At 35.2% G+C, this 21,781-nt stretch overlaps 4 protein-coding genes across 5 annotated transcripts; 1 reads left to right on the top strand and 3 right to left on the bottom strand.

Annotated features, from left to right (window-relative positions):
* Positions 1-972: 972 nt before the first annotated feature.
* LOC110602811 (ubiquinol oxidase 4, chloroplastic/chromoplastic) lies at positions 973-4,376 on the bottom strand. Its single transcript, XM_021740375.2, has 9 exons — positions 4,087-4,376; positions 3,787-3,979; positions 3,488-3,581; positions 2,909-3,024; positions 2,533-2,641; positions 2,049-2,117; positions 1,565-1,636; positions 1,435-1,482; positions 973-1,313 (listed from the first exon to the last, which is right to left on the bottom strand). Exons 1-9 carry the CDS (start codon positions 4,218-4,220, stop codon positions 1,069-1,071), a joined length of 1,080 nt encoding a protein of 359 aa, XP_021596067.1. The 5' UTR covers positions 4,221-4,376; the 3' UTR covers positions 973-1,068.
* Positions 4,377-5,101: 725 nt separating this feature from the next.
* LOC110603925 (non-specific lipid-transfer protein) lies at positions 5,102-5,556 on the bottom strand. The gene is made up of 2 exons (XM_021741932.1): positions 5,222-5,556; positions 5,102-5,111 (listed from the first exon to the last, which is right to left on the bottom strand). Exons 1-2 carry the CDS (start codon positions 5,554-5,556, stop codon positions 5,102-5,104), a joined length of 345 nt encoding a protein of 114 aa, XP_021597624.1.
* A 3,656-nt stretch (positions 5,557-9,212) lies between these two features.
* LOC110603038 (tropinone reductase-like 3) lies at positions 9,213-11,747 on the top strand. The gene is made up of 6 exons (XM_021740688.2): positions 9,213-9,611; positions 10,120-10,236; positions 10,436-10,570; positions 10,802-10,927; positions 11,346-11,447; positions 11,546-11,747. Exons 1-6 carry the CDS (start codon positions 9,471-9,473, stop codon positions 11,693-11,695), a joined length of 771 nt encoding a protein of 256 aa, XP_021596380.1. The 5' UTR covers positions 9,213-9,470; the 3' UTR covers positions 11,696-11,747.
* Positions 11,748-12,020: 273 nt separating this feature from the next.
* On the bottom strand, positions 12,021-16,126 carry LOC110603969 (uncharacterized membrane protein At1g16860). 2 transcript variants are annotated; one of them, XM_021741976.2, is made up of 4 exons: positions 15,197-16,112; positions 13,654-13,809; positions 12,886-13,097; positions 12,021-12,739 (listed from the first exon to the last, which is right to left on the bottom strand). In XM_021741976.2, the coding sequence occupies exons 1-4, from the start codon at positions 15,947-15,949 to the stop codon at positions 12,547-12,549; spliced, it is 1,314 nt and encodes a 437-aa protein (XP_021597668.1). In that variant the 5' UTR covers positions 15,950-16,112; the 3' UTR covers positions 12,021-12,546. The 2 variants fall into 2 exon arrangements, with proteins under 2 accessions (XP_021597668.1, XP_021597669.1); XM_021741977.2 differs by lacking the exon at positions 13,654-13,809 and having other exon boundaries at positions 15,197-16,126.
* Between the last annotated feature and the right edge of the window lie 5,655 nt (positions 16,127-21,781).

Below are 21,781 nucleotides of genomic sequence, written 5' to 3'. Positions count from 1 at the left end.
TATTTTTTATTGTCACTAAAAAAAAGTTATCTTTCTCATCTCAAAATAAAATTTAATAAGTAAAAAGCTATAAATGAATAAACTTAAATGTGTATATATAAAAAGTTAAATAATTAAAGTGATTTTTTCAAAATAAACATGTAATGTGTATATATATATAATATTATGTTTGCATATATTCAAATAGAAAAATTATATTTTTTATCTAATTGATTTCTTGATTAAAGATTCTAATTTAATAAGTATTAATAATTAAAAAAGTTGCAATCAATCAAATATAAAAAAGAATGAGAAAACAATGTGGAAAGTCCCAAATCATTTCCAATGGAGATATATAGGAAGACATTTGCTTCCCTATGGAAAAGAAAAGAAGCCTCCTCATTTTGTGATGGCAAGTGGTAAGCCAATCAAGAGTTTTTTTTTTCTTTTATAGGTTCTACTATTAATTTTTTTAATTTGAATAATATTTTTAACTTAAATTTAATGATAAAATAAATAACATAAAGAGAAAAATAATTGTGTCTTTATTAATGATTTGTCAACGGAAATAGATTTTTAGAGATAAATTTATTTGCCTCTGAAAAGATTTAAAAATAAAAAATAAAAAATTATTAGTATAGACCATTATTTAGAATTTATCTTAAAAAATAATTTTAGAGGTAAATAACATAATTTATAAAAACATACAAGGAGACAAAATTTTGCCTCAATATTTCACTTTTTATCTTTAAAAGTTAAATTAGTACCAAATACAGATTTGTTTTTATATTCATCACTAAACGTTTAGAAATAGTAGTAAAAAAAAAAAGATAAATATTTATTTCTCCAAGTAAATATAAAGACAAATCAATAATTATTGGGTGGAGGCTTATACAATGAAGAAATAATATGAACAACATAATGGTTTTGTTAGCATTTGTTGTTGCACTTCTCAACATCCGTATGTTATATAAACATGGAACCTTTGACATGGCAAGAATTTATGAAAGCCTTCAGTAAAAGTATAATATATAAGGAATAGGATCCATTCTGTTTTTGTGTATACAATTTATTAGTGTATTCATGAACTCAGCTAAGTTCCTTGCTTTTACCTCCAATCTCTTGCTTCGATGGAGGAGATTTAAGAGATTTCTTTATACAATCAACAATCCCTTCACAATCTGCCTGAGGGAGAATGCAACCTGATACATCAACAGCATCTTCTTCATATGAATGAGGCGACCGCAGGTTTCCATGAGTCTGACACGCCTTCATGGTCTTACAGTGTTCTGCTTCATCATCTCTGATGTTCAAGAACACATCGTACAAATTATCTGAAACACAAGAAAAAATTTAAAAGAAACACAGCATCTGTAAACATGTCTTCTAAAAAAAAAAAAAAAGCAAAGCCCTTCAAATCAAAACCATATCATATAATCAGGTGTTGTTTTTTACTTATTTTTGGCCTTCGGGACTGGGGAGCTCTGGAAGTTTGAAACTCATCTGGTAAGAAATTGGGAGAAAATATCAGCTACCAGTTACTTTTGCACTAAGACAGTCATGGGTGGTCCAAAGATAAACTTACCAAACAAGTACAAGTCACCCTCAGTGTAGTATTTTACAGCAACTTTAGGAGGAGGCAATTTTTTCAACTCCTCTATAAAGAAAGATAAACAAGCAGCTTATGTCAGATACACTGCAGTTGCATTTGAAGGAATCTTAATCTATAATGTTGAGCAGACGACAAAGATCATTTATCAAATGTTCATCATTCATCAAGCTGTTGGTCTAATAGTGCAAATGCTCATAGGCAGTGTAGGTATCTTCGTAGTCGGGTCTAAACTTAAACTAAACTTTATCACGATAGGCATAAGAAATACTACTAAGGCCTGGTTAAACAAGTTATTAGTAACCTAATAAAAACAGAAGGCAAAGTACCTGTTACATCTCAATTTTATGCTTGCAGATGATACAGGCGCAAATAAAACAATCCCAGGATTTGCCAATCAACAGTTTGAAAATCTTACCATCTAAAAAGAAGAAGAAGATGAAAAAGCTCTTATATTTACCTCCTTGTTCCTTGATAAATTTGTCATAGGTTTCATATGCATGGCTTTCTACACATTCAGAAAAGTGATCTGCAAAAATGACAAAATTGCAACAAATAAATACAGCCATTCGAATGATAGTAAATTTTTTCTGCACTCACCTTTTCCATAACACCTCTTTTTGTACTTCTTTTGTGAATATCGAACAAAATAATTTTAAAAGAAAATGAAATGAGTAGCTCTGTCCGACTAAAATTAACCTAAAAAAGACCCATAAAAATTGAGATTTTATGAGCTCTACCAGGTCCAAGTGTTCCACAGGAGTCAATTTGTTTATATAAAGAAGTTCAAATAGCAGAACAAGTTTGATTAATTTTATGGTTTCACATAGGATTTCACCCAATGGAAGTTCATATGATTAAAGAACAGAATGAATGTGATGTTAGGAAGCAAATCAGATGTTATGTTAAGGAATTAACAAACAGTAAATTGAAGGTATACTTACAAGCCATTCTTGGACTTAATGCATACATAAAGACTGTCATAATATAATAGATGATTGCTATATGTTGAGCAAGAAACTGATCAAACCACCAAGCATTACCCCCCAATTCCTGCAACCAAATCGCCATGCTATCAGCAGACATGCATGCATGTATGCTTATTGCAACATATAATCATTGAAGATAGTCTCCATGTATCTTTACTTATCTTGTTGAGTTGTTATGGTCTCATTAGCATGCTAAATTGTACTTCAAAACTATTGTTTTTCTGATTCTTTTGTTTCAATTTCAGGTTGAACACCATGAGATATATCATGGATCGAAATGGATAAAAGATTGACACAACAAGAATTTGTAGGTTTATAAAAGGTAACCTACTTCCATGATAAGCAAATGGTGCATTTCATTCCAGCTCTCAGCAAAATGCACTTTGAGATAATCTGCTCTTCTCCACCAACCGAAACTCTCATACATGTGTAGAACAGATATAAAAGCTGCCACAACGATCAAATAAATATGGATGGTCACAACTACCAGTAAACACAATTTTCTATAACGTTCAACGTAAATCTAAACAAATAGAAAGATATTTTTGGCAATCAACAAACCCAAAAGCTAAATTTGCTAGTTTTGACAAAATGCCAAAACTTTCAAATGTAACAGGACAAGTAACAAATTGAGCTTCCACTCCCATTGATCTTACCAGGAAGCAATCGCCTGCAATGGTAATTGATTGGGGTATGATATATAAAAGCCCAAACAACTTTACTCTTACTGACATTATGACAGTAGCAGGAACATAAATCTTGTGAACATTCAAAGACATAAAACTAGTAACTAGTCAGATTTGCAGTGAAGGTTCCTATCCCAAATTGACCACATTAACTGTTGGAAGCACAAAAGTAAAAGATAAAATAAAATTTAAAAAAAAAAAAAAAAGGAAAAGCATAAACTAACCAAAATATGGCACTCTAGCAATAGTTTCCAGCACAAAGAACCTTGCGTAAGCTCGGTCACGGTACAAAGCGTCGAGAATCTTTATCACTGAATCCTGGAAAGAAATACTAATATTAACTTCTGCTATAGACAAAAGACACTAAGCTAATACAGAATGGTCGTCCATGAAGTCAGCCATTGAATTTAAAGATCTGTATGCACACTTTGACGCAAAACCACAACCATTAAAGAGACCGTAGCGCGCCAATCTACAGGGTCAATTATGAAATAGAGAAGAAAAGAAAAGAGATAGAACTTGCCGTGAGAAAAACATTGGTAGATCGTTCAAGCTTGATAACCCATCTCTCCAACGTACTGGATGATGAATCATCCGGTGGCTTCCCAGCTCCTCCTTTCTTCTCATCAGTAAAAGTTTTGGGTTGAAATGTTTCCTCTACTACCACTTTCTCCTCATTTTCTCGCAGAACTGTTGCTTGGACTCGAAACAACTTTCTGGACATGAAAATTTGATTACGATTAACAAAATCAAGAGAAGTCGGTACACAAATGAATACATAAACTACCTCTTTTTTTGCTTTCAATCGAAGAAATTGACTTACCCAGTCGCTTTTAATTGATGGGAAGAGAGGGGATTATAACGCAAAGTGTTATGGGAGCCGAGAGGAGTAGAGATTTTGCAATTTATGGATGAAACTGAGATTGCATATAGCGCAGGGGAAAGACTCACAGCCATAATCTCTAAACTTAGTTCTAGATAGCTCTAAACAGAATAAGCGATAAGCGCATCGGCATTTGCCAAAATAGTCATAAAATTGGGAGTTGGACTAACAGATTTTTCCCAGGGGAGGAACTTTTGTCGTATGTGAAGTTGGCAAACAATGGCGGTTTGGGAAGGCGGATATTCCCTTCGGCTCAGCGGCCGGAACCAGACGAGTCATGTACATTGGGCCAGGTCTTGATTATTACTTCAGATTTTGTCCAAAGCCTGAATTGGGGAAACAGCTGGGCTTTTGTTTAGCTCAGTCCATTTAAATAACATTTCTAACGAACAGAAAATAAATATCCTTTGCGTACTCTAAGAAGTTAGTAATTAATCTGTGGAAAAAACTCATTTGAATCCAATTTATCATATATTCAAAATACAAATAGGTATAAAAAAATTACAATAAAACTCATTTTCATGTATTTTGATATACGATAAATTAAATCAATTTAAGAATTTCTCCCATCTACTTTAGAATTTATTCATCCCTTTTAGAAAAATCAATTAAAAATTGTAGGATTTATTTTTATGCGATCATTTTAGCAATAGCTGTTTAAGAAAAAAAGGCTGTTAAATAAAATTCATGTTTCGAAAGTCCAGTGGCATTGATAAAAATTTCAAATTCTTATAAACAAATTAATTTTTTTTGTAAGTAAAATATTTTTTATTAATTAACTTTTCTAAGTACCTTAAATAATTGAAAAAAAGACAAGAGGAGATGAGATATAATGAAACCATAAAAAATTCAGCACTTTATTCCATATATAAATATGTCGCTTTCACAATTTATTTTGATAGAATGTCTTTCCCATATTCAAATTTAAGGTTGTGCATCCCTCTCTTTAATTTGTCTATAAAACTCTGCGCATCACAAACACAAAATCAGTTAGCATTTAGCAAAAGATAATACAGAATTAGTATAAAGCTGGAAAAGCAAAATTAAAGAGGATAGAATGAAATTCTTAGCTTACTTGGTGCAGTCAACGTTAGGATCAACAGGAACGGCGTTGTGGATGCTGCAGAGAGTAGGAAGTTGCTTAGCTTTATCAACTTTAATCCCCAAAATGTAGATAAGTTGTTGAAAACATTCACAGAGATGAGTTCGCTTTGGCTGATCAGTAGCGCCACTGTTGAGGTTTTGTGCTGATACACAACATGAAGATGTAGGAGATTGGTCGCTGCCGACCAAGAAATCATGGCATGGCGATAGAGCACTGATGACTTCAGGGCAGACACTGGCATGCACTTGGTTTGCTGTGACAACCAAAAGGGCTAATCCCAAACCCCACAAACTCATCATCTTCATTATCCTTTGCTTAGTTTTGGTGTGTTTCAAGGATTAATGTTTTGTCTGAAATATTTTCTGATCATTATTTCTTCCAGAACATGTAACTATTTATGGTGCTGATGATTATTACATTTTAAAAAAAATTCAACCTTATTAGGAAAGTTATGAGATGAGATTTTTGTTGCCATATTTTGATGTCTAGTTAATGAATTGCCCACTATTGAATAAATTTGTGTTCAAAATTGCTCCTATTATATGTTTAAGATTTATCCTTTTATACTTAAAATAATACAAGTTTAATTTTCTTTTTCAATATACTTTTTTTAAGTATTCTTAGCTAATTTCCTTTTTCATTCACCTTCTATATGTGACAATTTATTTTATATAAAAAAATCAAATGAAATACTTCTATTTCAAATAAACAAATCAATTAAATTAAATTTTCATAAAATTATCAATTATAAAAAAATTGCCATTAAAAAAATTATACTTCAAATTAATTTCATCTATCTCATTTGTATGTCGATTTTTAAGTCGCTGTAAATCAAGAAAGCAAGAATAATTAGGAGATTAAAGGTGATGTTTTAAAATTTAGAGAAAATAGAATTTATAAGAGTGTGTATAACTTTAGTCCGGAAAAATAATGTATTTTCCTTTTATTCTCTTTTTCTTTATTTTTTAGTACCGTATAACCGTCTCTTGCCGTCACATAAATTTATACATACGAACATATATGTTTACCCCTTCTCGTCAGACGACCATTTAATTTTATTCCGGCGTGCATGCTAGTTGGACCGTGGTGTAACCGGCTGCTCTCCTATTTTTTGTTACATCACATATTTTAGACTCTCTCATGATACATTCAAGTTTTGGATCACTCCGACCTCCTTTAATCACGGACTGGCTAGCGGCTGATGGGTCCATCTATTTAGTGAATTCTATTAAATTTTGAATCTATTTTCTTTTACAAAACTCGACCGTCATAAGAAAAATTATAACTTCAAAACTAAAATTGCAGCTTCATTTATCTTTAATAAAATCTGTTTCACCGAAAAATAATTTATATGCCGGATACATTTTTTAAAATAATTTATATGCCGGATATATTTTTTAAAATAATTTAATTTTATTCAATTAAGTAAAATTTTTTATTGACTAATTTAAATATTAAAAAAATCATGCTTTTTTAAAAAATATTATCAACATATAAAAATTTAAGAATAGCTTTTATTTGTGGAAAGATAAATTTATATACACAGGTAAAAGTTTTTTTAAACTTTTACTTTTATTTTGACTTTTTCATTGTGAACATTTATTTTAATTCATATATTTTCAAGTTTCTACCTATTTTCTCATCTATTTATAATTCATAATGCTTTATTCTAATTTTCAATTGTTGTAAAGGAATGTAGCCATTTAAAATTTGTATCAAAATTAAGAATAAATTCTAGGATTTAATTTATTATTTCATTATATATTTTTTTTTCAGATTTTAAACTTCGCATAAAAAAGTTCAATTATTTATGGATTTCGATTAATGATTCAAAGTTCAAAATATAAAAAATGAAAAATTATAATTAAATGTCAATTTATGGTAAGAAAAATCAAATAAACATTTAGGATTAGTTTTTATGCAAGTATTTTTAGCAATAAGCTGTTATGAAAAAAAGCTGTTAAATAAAATTCATGTGGACAGTCTAGTGGCATTTATAAATTTCAAATTCTTATAATTAAACAACTTCATTTTTTTTATTAATATCTAAAATATTTTCTATTAACTGAAATATTAGAAACGTTTTTCATAAAAATATTTTAGAAATATAGTACATTTATTAGGTATTTCAATATATCTATTACGTATTTACTCTTTTTTTTAATCAAATAAATAAAAATATCTAAACATTTTTTTTCTAATTTATCCTTTTTTAATTTTATAAAATTTAATTTATTTAATAAAGAAAAATCATATAAATATTTTGCGTAATTGAATATTAATTAATAAGTATAAGATTTTCTTATAGAAAAAAATATACAAAACGTAATATAGCTTGTTATCTTTTGTATGGATATTGATGTAATTAATAAATTTAGATTTCTAAAGTTAATATATAATTAATAATAAATAAAATTAATATTAAATTTTCATTTACTTAACAAAATCTCAATTGATCCAAAAAGAATGGAGAAAAATAGGAAAAAAAATTCAAAAATTTATTAAAAACTAGAAAAATGGAATTTTAAACAAAGAGAATATATACCACTTTCTCTTGGTTCTAGTTATATATATATATATATGAGATTGAATTATTAATATTAAAAAGAAAGGTTGCCTTCGTATGTTTCTGGGTGTAGGGTAGGGTTAGCTGTTTGCATGGTTTCATTTCAATCAATTCTTAATAGATGTTTGTTTAATGGTCAAAATTATATATTAGCACATAATAAATCTATCTATACCCCTACTACCACAAGATGATAGTGTGACTAGTTAAGTCGCGTTTGGCTTAAATTATGAAAATTGGTTTATAAACACTAATGACTTATAAATTATTTAAATTTTATAAATATTTAAAATTTTAAATAATTATATACTTAATTAAATTTTTTATAAGTGATTAATAAGTCTTGGATATATTATGTAATAATTAATTTATAAGTATATTTATTATTAAAATTTTTTAATATATTTGAAAAGTAAAATGAATAAAAATTATAAGAACGATAAAATGTATAAAAATTATTTTATCTTATATCTAAAGTGTGTCATAGCCCTATTATGGTTCTAAATTGATAGTTTTGGTTCACACATAAGGTATGCATCTAAATTAACTTTAAGGCTTTTAATAATTCAATTAGAAAAGTTCAAGTTTTCATATATGTTTGGTTATTATTTTTATTTGATTTTTTAGAAAATAAAAGTATTTATTATTTTGCACTGAAAAATTTTATTTTTTAAAAAATAATTTATTTAAATCAAATAAACGCTAAGATTCACCAAAATTATTTGATTTCAAATATATTGAATTTGATTATGTTTTGAAAAAATTAAGATAAAAATGAGATATTTTATTTTAATATTGATTTTCAATGGAAAAGGCTAAATGCATCATATTAAAATGATTGAATCACCAAAAACAAAATGAACAAAGGCTAAACCAATTTCATCCTATGCATCAAAAGAACTTTCTATTAGACGGATGAGCAGCGCTAATGATCTGCAAATACACTAAATTGAGTAGAACCAATAATTGGGAAAATGTGTGTTTTGACCATTAATATACTATCAAATAATCATATAAGCTTTTTTTTTTAATCCAAATAAATCCCTTAGCTATTAAAATATACAAATCATTTAAATTTTAAATTAAACTAAATCAACACTTGGAACTTTCAAATTTCAGCTAGCACATAGGATGATGCAAGCTGTGTAACAACATCTACAGTGATCAACAGCGCTGTGATTGCAGCCGCCGCCAGAAGTTTTACATGTCTATTGCCGTTTCCAAAAATATTACGCCGAGAAGAAGGAGAAGGTCTGTCCGGATATTAAGATTCCAATAGATTATTAAGTTAAAACTGTAGTGGTGAAAAAGTCGGTAAGACTAAGAAAAGTGTGAATAAAAGGAGTATGCATCATTTTTAAATTTACTATAAATTATATTTCCCTTATAAGATTTTCATTTTCCTTTTCCGGGCTTGTCTTCCCAGAAGCTAAACCTGCCTTCTTCAATTATTGTGGGCCCGCTTTTCGTTATTTTCCAACCGTAAATCTCAGTACGCGGTGGCTGTAAATGATTTGTTCAACGTTAATCTCTATATTGAGGATCAGATCCAACGGTGTCAATTAATTAGTCTACTGCCCTTCAAGTCTCAGCGATTCAGGCAAAGCTTGTTTTGATTTGCATCGAGTCGCGAACATTGATAGAAAGAATCCAATGGAGAAAAAGAAGGAATTTGGCAAGAGATTTGCAGGGAAGGTGGCGATTGTCACTGCTTCGACTCAGGGCATAGGCTTTGCAATCGCCCAGCGCCTCGGCTGCGAAGGCGCTTCCGTCGTCATCTCTTCTCGGAAACTGGTTCATTCTCCTTTTCAATATACCTTTAATTCGGAGTAAACCAGAATAATTAACTCACCTAAAGTGGCCATTGAATCTCTTTTATTTGATCGGACGTTTTCTTTGAAAAACTAGCCTCCAATTGGTTTGCTTATTCTCTTGGTGTTGGTTCGATTATTGTCAAATTGTATCGTTTTGATCAAGTTATCTTGTCTTCCGATCCATAGCAGAAAGTGAGGTTTTGGTTGGATAATCTGCTTTATCATATAGAAAAGCAATTTTTGGAAGAGGAATTAATTTCTGTGGTAGCATATAGAAATAGCAGAAACCTTGTATCCCTGTAATGTAAATTAAACTAAAAGGTATAATAAGTCAGAAAGTCGAAGAACAACTCATGTCATGCTGAACCAATTAATTAAATTAGATACATCTTAGTGCAGGTTTTGCTTCTCTCAAATGGCCATTTTTTATTCGCATGTACTAGGAATACATGAAGGTTATTGATTTTGGAATGTTTAAATTGATCCAGAAAAATGTAGATGAAGCTGTTGAGAAACTCAAAGCTCAGGGTATTGAAGTGATTGGTGTTGTTTGTCATGTCTCAAATGCAGAACAAAGAAAGAATCTCATTGAGAAGACAGTTCAGGTGAAAAATTAATCCTTGGGTAGCTTTTCCCCTTCATACGTATGCTATGTTCCCAGGGCTACCTTTCACTGTCCTTTCTTTAAATATTATTTTGATTGTTTATAATTCATATACTTTAATCTTGAGACCATTTTCTGAATTAGAATTTAGGAAGAGTTATTGTCTTAATCGAGAGAAAGCTAATGGGTTTCTCTTTCAGAAATATGGAAAAATAGATGTGGTTGTATCCAATGCTGCTGCAAATCCATCTGTTGAATCCATTTTGCAGACCCAAGAATCTGTCCTTGACAAGCTTTGGGAAATTAATGTCAAAGCCTCTATCCTTCTTCTGAAGGTACCTTTTTTTATCATCTTGGAGTTTTGTATTAGATATTGCAGAATGCCATAGCAGGTCCAGGTGTTTATTATAACGCTATCCAGCTGATTTTCCTTGGATTTTTCTCAGTTTGATTTCTTGATACTCTTTCATTAAATCACTCCACAAGTCAAGGAGATACTAGTCCAGTTCCATGCACTGACATTTTTCACATTGCTAGATACTGACCCTTTTTGTTTCGGAGGGCAGGATGCAGCTCCTCATATGCCGAAGGGTTCTTCGGTGATTCTAATTTCCTCGATTGGTGGTTACAATCCTCATGCCTCCATGGCTATGTATGGGGTGACAAAAACAGCTCTTCTTGGGCTTACTAAGGTTGGTAATCGAGTTCTGCATTCTTGTCATCTGTTGTTTGGTTTCTTCTGCATTAACAAAATCAAGATTGCTTTCTTTATGTTCTTCCGTCGAGTTACTCGAAATGATCTGCAAATTGTTATTTAGAGCTAAAAAGATAGACTTGCTCTTATTTATTGCGTCTTTCTTTTCCATGCAAATGGAAAATTTTATAAACACAAGTAGCTCATATGGCCCTTCCTTCCAATAACATACCTTTATCCTTTGGAAGCTATCTTCCTAGGGTCTTGCATTTTAAGTATAATATAATGAATATACGTCTTTTATTAGTGCTTATCCTTATGTTTTCTTTTTTTTTTTTGTTCTTTTACGAAGATGGATAAATAGATGCAACGTTGTCTTGCTTTTGGTGCTTAATCTTTCTTAATTTTTTGTTCAGGCCCTTGCAGCTGAAATGGCACCCGATACTCGTGTAAACTGCATCGCTCCTGGCTTTGTTCCAACACACTTCGCTGATTTCATCACAAACAATGACGCCATGGTAAGTGCATAAGGATTAGTTGTTTAATATTTGAAATAGGCTAATCACTGCTTGGTACTGGCCTGTCTTTGACCGAACTGGTTTCTTCATTCTTGTAGAGGGCGTCCATTGAACAAGGGACATTACTTAACAGGCTTGGTACCACAGAAGACATGGCATCTGCAACTGCCTTTTTGGCGTCCGACGATGCCTCGTATATAACAGGAGAAACTTTGGTTGTGGCTGGTGGCATGCCCTCTAGGCTCTAGTCTCCACTCTCCATCTCTTAAACTATTTAGTATCTGCTTTTTTTTTTTTTTTTTTTTTCTTTATAAAAAAAATTCTAGTTACTGTGGAGGAATAATGTTTTGATTGTTCTACGGATTAACTTTTAAGTCTTATTAATAAATTCCCTAGTGGCAATTTCTCTTTTCTTCACTTTCTCTTACTTATTTTTCTATATTAATTTATTTTTTATTTTTTTGCATCTCGTGAAAAATATTCTTTTACTAATATAAATATATAATATTTATAGTTAACAAACAAAAAGGAGCGGCCAAATCAAACCTAAATTGTCAATAAATTGGATCGAAAGAAGGGTAAATTGTCATGCATAATGCCTCCAATTTAGTGTAAATGCCGAATAACTTTCTTTCATACATCATTAGAGTTTAGAACGACGCCGTATTCCTGAGTCATTTTTTATTGACCCCAATATACAGACAATTTTACTTACCATACTAACATCAAACTCATCTGAAGCAACCGTTTCTCACCCCAACTTTATGTACAAAAATCAGCCAAAATCACAGTGCAGTGTCATTTAGATGCAACATTTTCTTTCCAGCTTCTTTGCGCATCAAAAACCCATAGTGAACTCCAGTCTATCTCCGCAAATTTAATGCTTCTAGTGCTAGATTACGTTTCACTCACACATCATCTTCAGTCTAGTTTGCTCTGGAACTTTCAAGCCCATTTTATATGCACTTAAAAACCTGGAAACAAAGAGAATGTGGTTCAGGGGTGCCTCATGATTCACCACTGCTCACCACCCTTCCACTATTAACTTGTTGAATCCAGTTCAAGAAAGAACCCAAATTGTGATGAAATACCAGAATATCTACACAGGAACTACATCAGTGTCTTGATTATCATCACACATCAAAATAAGACCTTCAACATAAGTTGGGAGTAGGCATTGCAACCATTGACAGCCTGTTGAGACAGGCTCCTGCGGTGGAACTATCATCAGCACATTATCATGGCGTTGAACCACACCCATCACACTTACAGTACTCCCTTCTTTTATATACCTAAAATGAAATGTAATCTGATGAAGCATTTGATTGAGCAAGCTTAAAACAAAATGTCATGGATTCAATTAGATGCCAAGACACTAGGGAATTTAAGACATGAATATAAACCAAATGGGGTTAGAAAGGGATATTTAGTGGCATACCCTTCTTTAAGGCGCATAATCCGGTCATCACTGGAGAGGCTACGATCAGCTAACCAGCGTAAAAAGCTAGGAGATAAATCTCTATTTTCCTTCTTTACATCAACTACTGTAACTGGTTTGACAAATGGAGCAACCTTAGCTCCATAGCCTGCCTTCACTAATGCTCTCAATCCAGACTGGAAATCTGATATGTAAAAATCTGCGACATATTTCTGTTCACCAGAATCAATGTGTCATTATATGCATAACAGCACGTGCTTTCTCCCAAAAAAGTAAGAACCCAGACACAGCCAAGAACTGAAACATTTTCAACAAAAAAGCAACTAAATACTTAGACAACAAAAGTATCACACCCAGTTATTGGTAGTTTTTATTCCAAGAAGAATTGTATTTTCTTACTCCATAATAGGCCAGTTAAGTAATTTGTCAAATCAAGTGCATAAACACTGTTGCCTATTAGCTAATAATCAATCAAATGTGGAGCCTTTAAGCTACTATGAAAAGGTAAGATGGAAGTCAATTACATCCCTTTATTTAACATGCTTCATGCTCTCATTCAGCTAGATGCCTTTCTGTAGCATCAGACATTACAAAAATCAGGAAATATGGTTATTTTTTGTTGAAGGCTCCTTACTGTTTGAATAAATTTTAACAGGTTTGAACAATAAAAAACAAAGTTCTCTTGCAAATGTAGGGAGAAACTGAATCATAATTTGCAGATCTCTTGATTTCACAATATATTGGGAATGAAAAGCTCAACAAACTGACCTCTGAATATCTAGATCCCCATGAGAAGAAACGGTGCTTGGGATGTGCAGATTTTCCACCCCAACCCCTATATTCATACAACTCCGTGGAAACATATACACACCTGGGTACCCTCTGGTAAGATGATTCCAGAGGTATACTGCCACAGGTGACAACCTACATGAAAGATATACATGGATGCATTACTTTCAACAGATTATAAAAAAAGGATAAATTGTATACTAGGATGTCGACCAGCTACCATCAGTGGCCATCTTGCACAATCTTTTCAAACTAATGATTTTACAGTTCTGTTAGTTACTTTCACTCCATTCCTACAACTACATTTGATTCAGAAACCTCATCACAAGCAAATTTAAGTTTGAGGATGCATGGAATTTTGATAGAAGTGAACTCCATATAGAGATATCATATGGCCTGCTGAAGCACAAGCGATTGTTGTTTCATTTAAATAAATAAAGTTCACCCATGGGGGAATGATTTGGCAGGATGCGCGAGATGCAGCTGGGATGCACATTGGTAATATGGGATTGCTAGATTATGAACTAAAATCAATGAACAGGTTGGAACCATGAAAGCAATCCTTAATGTAAACCTCACTGGATGGTAATAGTATAAAAACTTTAGTGGATTCATGGCTAAAAAGTTTAAATAGCAATTGCTTATTTTCATTCTGCCTGGTAGGTCAGTTAAACAAGGTTCCTAACAGAGGATAAGATCGCAGTTTGCAAGAAATTGAATAGAAATATTTCTACCTCTAAACCAAAACTAACTGTCCAGGAAAACCTTTGTTCAATGCAGTGAACGATCCATGTAGAAGTCATCATTAGTCATCTTAACATGGCTTAAATGAAATCACAATGGAGAAGATCTTGTATACGAGTATAGTTTTAAAGGAAAAGAAAATAGATAAACCATATAAAGAAGGTTTAGAGTCAAGGAAAAGACGATAGGGGAAATTTATTATTATTATTATTTTTAAATCACATAGCAATTATTCCCCAAGTAGATTTCAAGTAATCTCATAGAATTCTATCCGCTAACCCCACCAGAGAAAATATGGTCCCCTCTAAATTCTACCCAGCACATGCAGCAAAGACATTGTGCATGACAGCTTGCTAGTTCAATTCCACCGTCGTGTGGACCAAAACTTCAACAAGCCTCCTTACACTCTGGAAACCGGGGAAATTTTCATCTCCACTCAAATCAGGAGAGAGGAGAAAAAAAGGAATAGATCATAGACATAAAAAGTTGCCCAGAAAAAAAAAACCCAACTTTAATGGAAAATTATCACGACATGGGGTCATGATCAAATTAACAAAATGAGTCAAAAGGATTATCCAAGCTTCTCCGTTTTTCTCGTTTTTTCTTCCAAATATAAAATTATATAAGCATCAATCATGCCATCTATTTCGTATCTGAAGAGCAAATTTATAATGCCTTGTGGAAACAGACCAAGGAATTGACCGGAAGATAATACAGCAATAAACTATGCAATGCAGAGAGAGAGAGAAAGGGGAAGAGAGGAGAAGAAGAAAATTACCCCAGTGACCTTGACGTATTGTCCATCAATAGCACCTCTAAGCTCAGCGTCAGGGTACTTCCTAACGAACCTTAACAACCCTCTCCTTCCCCACACGCAATTCCAGACAAGTCCCCCGATTACGGGCACCAATACCGCCCCCACCGCCACCAAAATAATCGCTTTTTTAACTGCCACCATAAGGAACGCACCCACAAGCAACCCCATGGCCACCACCACCAAAACCACCCACATCACTGGCCTCGAAACCCTAAAACCGACCTTGACATGCTCCGTCAAGCTAGTGACGGCGGACCCATATAGCGCTTTGCTAGAGCCGGATCCAACCCCGGAGCCGGTATGGTCTAGCTGGCCGGATCTCCGGTGGGCCGAAGAGAGTGGGCCGGAGCCCAATGGACCGGAGCCGAGGGGTCCAGAGGTGATGAGACCGGTAGGCTGGAGGGACAAAGGACCGGAAGATTTCTTGGCTGGGCCGGAGTTGGGCCCGGATCGAACAGATCCGCTATTGTGTTGAGAAGAGGAGGAAGAGCGAGAGGATTGCTTGGGTATAGGAGGAGGAGGACCAGAAGGGGAGTGTTGATCGAGGACAGGGATGTCAAACATTTTGCCAAGTTCACCGGACTTCTTGACGTCACCGCCAGTGTAGGGGACGGCACGCGATGCCATTGTGGGCTGCTTCTCCTTGAGATGCTCGGGAGGACCTGAAACTAGAAGGCCATTTCTGAGCTGGTGAGAAGGGATTCTGGTCCCCATGGAGAAAGAGATGTTCAGTAAAAAGAGAAGTGAATGAGTGTAGCAGTGAGAAGAAAGAATGAGAGAGAGGAGATGGGAGATTTTGGCGTCACAGAAGAGAAGGGTGAGGAGTGAGGAGGCTGAAATGACAGGAAACGAGGTGAGGAATTGCGATAAAGACGTGTGTATCCCCTCTGTCTTTACTTGCTTCTGGGTTTTTTGGGATAATAATTTTGAATTTTGAAGACTTTAAGATTGATTTAAAAAAAAAAAAAAATTGTTAGCATCGGTTTTGATTAGGCATCCATGATAAATCAATGGGTTTGATGTTAAATTTAATAAAATTGAAATAATTAAAAAATAAATAAATTAAGTAATACTCCGAATTGAAAAAATATAATAAATTTCATATTTATATATTCATGTAATATATAAAAATTTAATGAATTTGTTTAAAAATCTGTAGTTAACAATGGAGTGCAACTTCAACAGACATCTGCAGTGGTTGCCACGGCGGCAGTATTACTTAAAAAAAAAATAAAGCAAAGCGTGGCGGTGAATGCTTAAAAAATATATATATATAAAAAAAAGAGTAATTAAGTATGTCGGTGAGGATTTGGAGGACGAAAATATCCCTATCGTGCCATAATTAGCAGCAACACACTATTGTCCGTCTCTGCTGGTCAGGGAAATGGATGTACTGTCGGTCTTACATACCCAAGGAAATAGACAAATAGTGTTTTAGCAATAACACCCTTTTCTTTAACCAATGCACTTAACATGAAACAAAGCTCTAAGAGGCCATTTACATAGACGCCACATAATATGCAATCAAGCCCTAATTTAGGGCACCTTTTCAACACCAATCAACCCAACTCAACCAATATCTACGACCTACTAGCATAGTTATTATCAAAAATAAAAAATATTTGGATTAGTGCTGATATTATTTATTTTATTTATTTATTTTATTTATTTTTCTAGTCAAATGGTTGGCAGAAAATCATGGAATAATATCTCTTAGTACCGAGTTGTGGCCAAGAGAATAGGACTTAGTGGTTGTTTCTCCTTTCTATTTATTACTTGTATCTGCAGCACTGATGGGGGGCATAAAAAAAAATATTATCAAAAACTTCTTATTCTATTTCTGTTCTTTTCTTGTCTTTGACTGGGACCTAATATTGGTATCAGAGCCGTATTTATTTTTTTTCCTTTCTTTCCTTCTTTCAATGGCTATGAACAAGGAAAGGATCGAAAACCTTGAAGCGAGGCTTGGCCAACTCCAAGACAATCTGTCACGAATGGAGAAAGGGATTGGTGAAGACTTGCAATTTATTAAAGCAGCAATTTCAAAGTTATCAGAAAACTCCTTATCTAATAAGGAAGAATCCAGTGCCGTGAATGATCGAGTTAGTCAAATACGTGCTACTCCTGAAGTCTCTAAAGATGGAGGGCGACCGCTATTTTCGGCTAAGCTCGCAAAATTGGAATTCCCCAAGTACACAGGGGACGATCCGACTGAGTGGTTTACCAAAGTAGATCAGTTCTTCGAATACCAGGGAACTCCAGAGACCGAAAAAGTTTCTTTAGCCTCTTACCACCTCCGTGGTGAAGCAAACGAGTGGTGACAGTGGCTCCGACGAACACATACAAAGGCAGGAAAGGTTGTTTCGTGGGAAGTCTTCTCCGAAGAATTGTGGGCGCGTTTTGGGCCTACAGACAGTGAGGATTTTGATGAATCACTTTCCAAAATCCGTCAAACAGGTGATCTGCGTGATTATCAGAGGGAGTTTGAACGCCTGGGAAATCGAGTGAAGGGATGGACTCAAAAGGCATTGGTTGGAACTTTCATGGGAGGTCTAAAAACTGAGATTGCAGAGGGGATTCGGATATTTAAACCCAAGACTTTGAAAGACGCCATAAGTTTGGCTCGAATGAAGGATGAGCAATTGCTGCGTAATAGAAAAGCAATTCGCCCATCTCTCCAATCCAGTTCTTTTTCTCCAACCAAAATTAAACAGACAACTCCAGTTAAACGTCTGACCTGGGATGAGATGCAAAAACGAAGAGCTCAAGGGTTGTGTTTTAATTGTGATGACAAATTCACGCCAGGACACAGATGCACCAAACCTCAGTTACTACTTTTGGATGGCGGTTGTGAATTGGAGGACAAAGATGATACAGAAGTGGAGATTTCCTTACATGCCTTAACAGGGTGGTCTTCAACAAATACTATGAGGGTTGTGATCCAAATTAATTCGGTCGAATTAATTGTTCTCATTGACAGTGGATCAACTCATAACTTCGTCAATGAGAGAATCGCCGGATTGCTCAAGCTGCCGACCATACCTACAAGACCATTCAATGTCAAAGTAGCTAATGGCAGCCCTTTGCGGTGTACTGGCAAGTTCAAGGATATTCCGTTCTTTCTCCAAGATATATCATTCACTGCCACATTTTATTCTCTTCCTATAATGGGTCTCGATGTTGTTTTGGGAATACAGTGGTTACAACAGCTGGGTACAGTGGCCTGCAACTAGAAGTTATTGACGATGGACTTCTTCTGGGAAGGAAAACAACGCCACCTGCAGGGGATTCAAACACAGCAAATTGAATTGCTCTCCTTGAAAGCCATCTCTAAGGAATTGCGTCATAACTCTGCAGTCTTTGCTCTTTGCCTTGAATCGCCCACTGTCACTCTTCCTACGGATCTCCATCCTGATATACTGCACTTATTAACTAAATTTTCAGATGTATATCAGAAACCCAGCCAGCTTCCCCCACAGCGGGATATTAACCATCACATTAATCTCCAAGAAGGTGCTGATCCAGTAAATGTTCGCCCTTACCGATATGTCCACTTTCAGAAGGATGAAATTGAGAAACAGGTCCATGACATGTTGACAAAGGGACTGATTCGACCCAGTACTAGTCCTTTCTCATCTCCTGTTTTATTAGTAAAAAAGAAAGATGGCTCTTGGAGGTTCTGCACAGATTATCGAGCTCTGAATCAAGTTACTGTCAGAGATCGATTCTCGATTCCGACTGTCGAAGATATGCTGGATGAGCTCCATGGTGCTACATATTTTACTAAACTTGATTTTATTGCAGGATTCCACCAAGTCAGGGTACACCCTCCTGATATTCATAAAACGACATTCCACACTCACAATGGACATTACGAGTACGTGGTGATGCCCTTTGGGCTTTGCAATGCGCCCTCCACCTTCCAGGCACTTATGAATATTGTATTCCGCCCCTACTTGCGGAAGTTTATGCTTGTCTTCTTCGATGATGTTCTCATATACAGTCCTACATGGGAGTCTCATCTTGAGCATGTTCAATTGGCCTTTGAATTATTGCGGCAACACAGATTTTTTATCAAGCTCAGCAAATGTGCCTTTGGACAACGGCAAATAGAGTATTTGGGGCACGTTGTTTTCGGCGCGGGTGTACAGGTGGATAAATCCAAAATCAACGCAATTCTTGACTGGCCTTCTCCATCTTCTGTCATAGAATTGCGTGGGTTTCTGGGACTCACTGGATACTACAGAAAGTTTGTTCGAAATTATGGAATATTGGCTCAGCCCTTGACCACCTTGTTAAAGAATGGTCATTTTTTCTGGTCTGCAGAGGCAGAGGCTGCTTTTATAGCCTTAAAAAATGCAATGACAGCAACACCTATACTAGTTGTACCTAATTTTAATGAGCCTTTTATTATTACTACTGATGCTTCAAATATGGGTATTGGTGCGGTCCTATCTCAGAATGATCAACCCATCACGTTCATGAGTCGCGCCCTGGGCTCTTCCAAACAATCTTGGTCAACTTATGCTAAGGAGATGCTGGCCATTTTACAGGCAATCCGTACCTGGCGCCCCTACATCCTGGGCCCGCAAATTCATTATTCAAACAGACCAAAGAAGTCTCAAATATTTGGTTGAACAACGGATTGTTACCCCAGAGCAGCAGAATTGGGTTTCAAAACTCCTAGGTTATGATTACGAGATTGTGTACAAACCAGGCAAAGAAAATCATGTTGCAGATGCGTTATCACGCGTCTCTGGCAGTCCTAGTCTCAATTCTCTGTTTTTGCCGCAATATTCTCTGTGGGATCGTATTAAAGCTACTCTCTCTTCAGATCCGTATATGCTTAAAATTGGCCAGCTTGCGTCTGCTAATCCGGGAAAGCCTTACTCTTGGAAGAACGGCTTGCTGTTTTATAAGAATCGGGTGGTAATTCCTCCTAACACTGATTTGCCTATTCAGCTTTTGCAGGAATTTCATGACTCACCCTGTGGTGGCCACTCTGGATGTAACGACCCGAATTCGGACCGCTACCGGCGCTAGGATCCAGATCGACATAAGGTCGCCGGGACCCGTAGCAAGCCTAACTTACATCCTGTGAACCTGTTAAATCCCATACATGATCATACATAACCATAAAAATTTAAAACTTTTCATACATCCAAGCTTGACCTGTGCATGCACCATAGACATAAACATAAACCTTCAACTAGAGCCCTCATCAAATGCTCTAGTGGGTCAATAAAAGCTGTCAAGCTGGATCTATAACATAAAAACATCATTAAACATTCCAATTAAAAGATCATGTACAAGGGGATAACCATAACACTAGGGTCAAGCACAACACTAATCCTCAATACTTCTTTACATTACAATACGTAAAATTAATATACATTACATTATCTTTCATGTCCACATCTAACTATTACACTTTAACTAGCTATTCTACCTTGACAACCTCCCGAGCTATCCTGAACCTGCAAAACTGGGGATTAGGGGAGAGGGGTGAGCTAAAAAGCCCAATGAGCAGAAACTATAAAACAGTTCATTAATTACATGCTTTCATGAAATGCATCACATCACAGACAAATCACAACACGGATGGACTGATCCAAAAATCCCTCGGCTCTGTGCCCGGCCTGCGAAGGAGCTCCTCAGGACTTCTGTTACACACATAAGCTCTGTGCCCGGCCCTCAAGGGGCTCCTCAGGACTTCTGTTACATACAGGGAAATAATAATAATATCCCAAGGGCTAATGGATCGTCCTGTTGTCCATCCACACCAACAATGAATAATGCAATGCGTCATATTCGTGGAACTAATGCAATCAACCTATTACATATAAACATGATGCATGAATATGCTTGAGGCATTAGGTTTTCTTTAAATAAAAGATTAGTTTAGTTCCACTCACCTCTGGCTGACTCTGATCTAGCTCTGAAGCAGCTAGTCCTGCTGACCTCCTCGTTTCCTCGGGTCCGAACCTACACAGGTGGACTCAAATGAGGGACCAAACATACTCTAACAAGACTCTGAAATACTCTCCAAAAACCCCCCTAAAACACCTTAAAACATTCCTAGAAAATATGCAAAGGAAGGCTGAACAGGGCACTTTCGGCGGCAGGTTCGGCGGCCGAAAGTCCTTCCAGAGCCGAAAGTCAGGCAGGTTCGGCGGCACCTTCGGCGGCCGAAAGTGCCTTCCAGAGCCGAAAGTCATGCAGGTTCGGCGGCCGAAAGTCCCTTCGGCTGCCGAACCTGGTTTCTCCCAAAAGGGCAGAAACTCGGCTCCTCATGCTCTCAAAGCCTTCCAAACTTCTAATCATGCATACAGCTCAACCAAAACAAGCATTAACACTTCCATATACATATAGGGGTCCTAAACTAACCTAAACCCCAACACAAACACATAGCAATCAACACATCAACCTACATTGCTCAAAATCACAACATAAACCCTAACATGCATTTCTACCCCATAAATCAACTTAAAACATATATAAAACATACAATGAGTTCAAGATCGGCTCTTACCTCTTGAAGATCGA

Source organism: Manihot esculenta, chromosome 16 (genome assembly GCF_001659605.2).
Source record: "Manihot esculenta cultivar AM560-2 chromosome 16, M.esculenta_v8, whole genome shotgun sequence".
Taxonomy (NCBI): domain Eukaryota; kingdom Viridiplantae; phylum Streptophyta; class Magnoliopsida; order Malpighiales; family Euphorbiaceae; genus Manihot; species Manihot esculenta.
The sequence above is the reverse complement of the archived record's forward strand: the minus strand, read 5'-3'. Positions and strand labels throughout refer to the sequence as shown.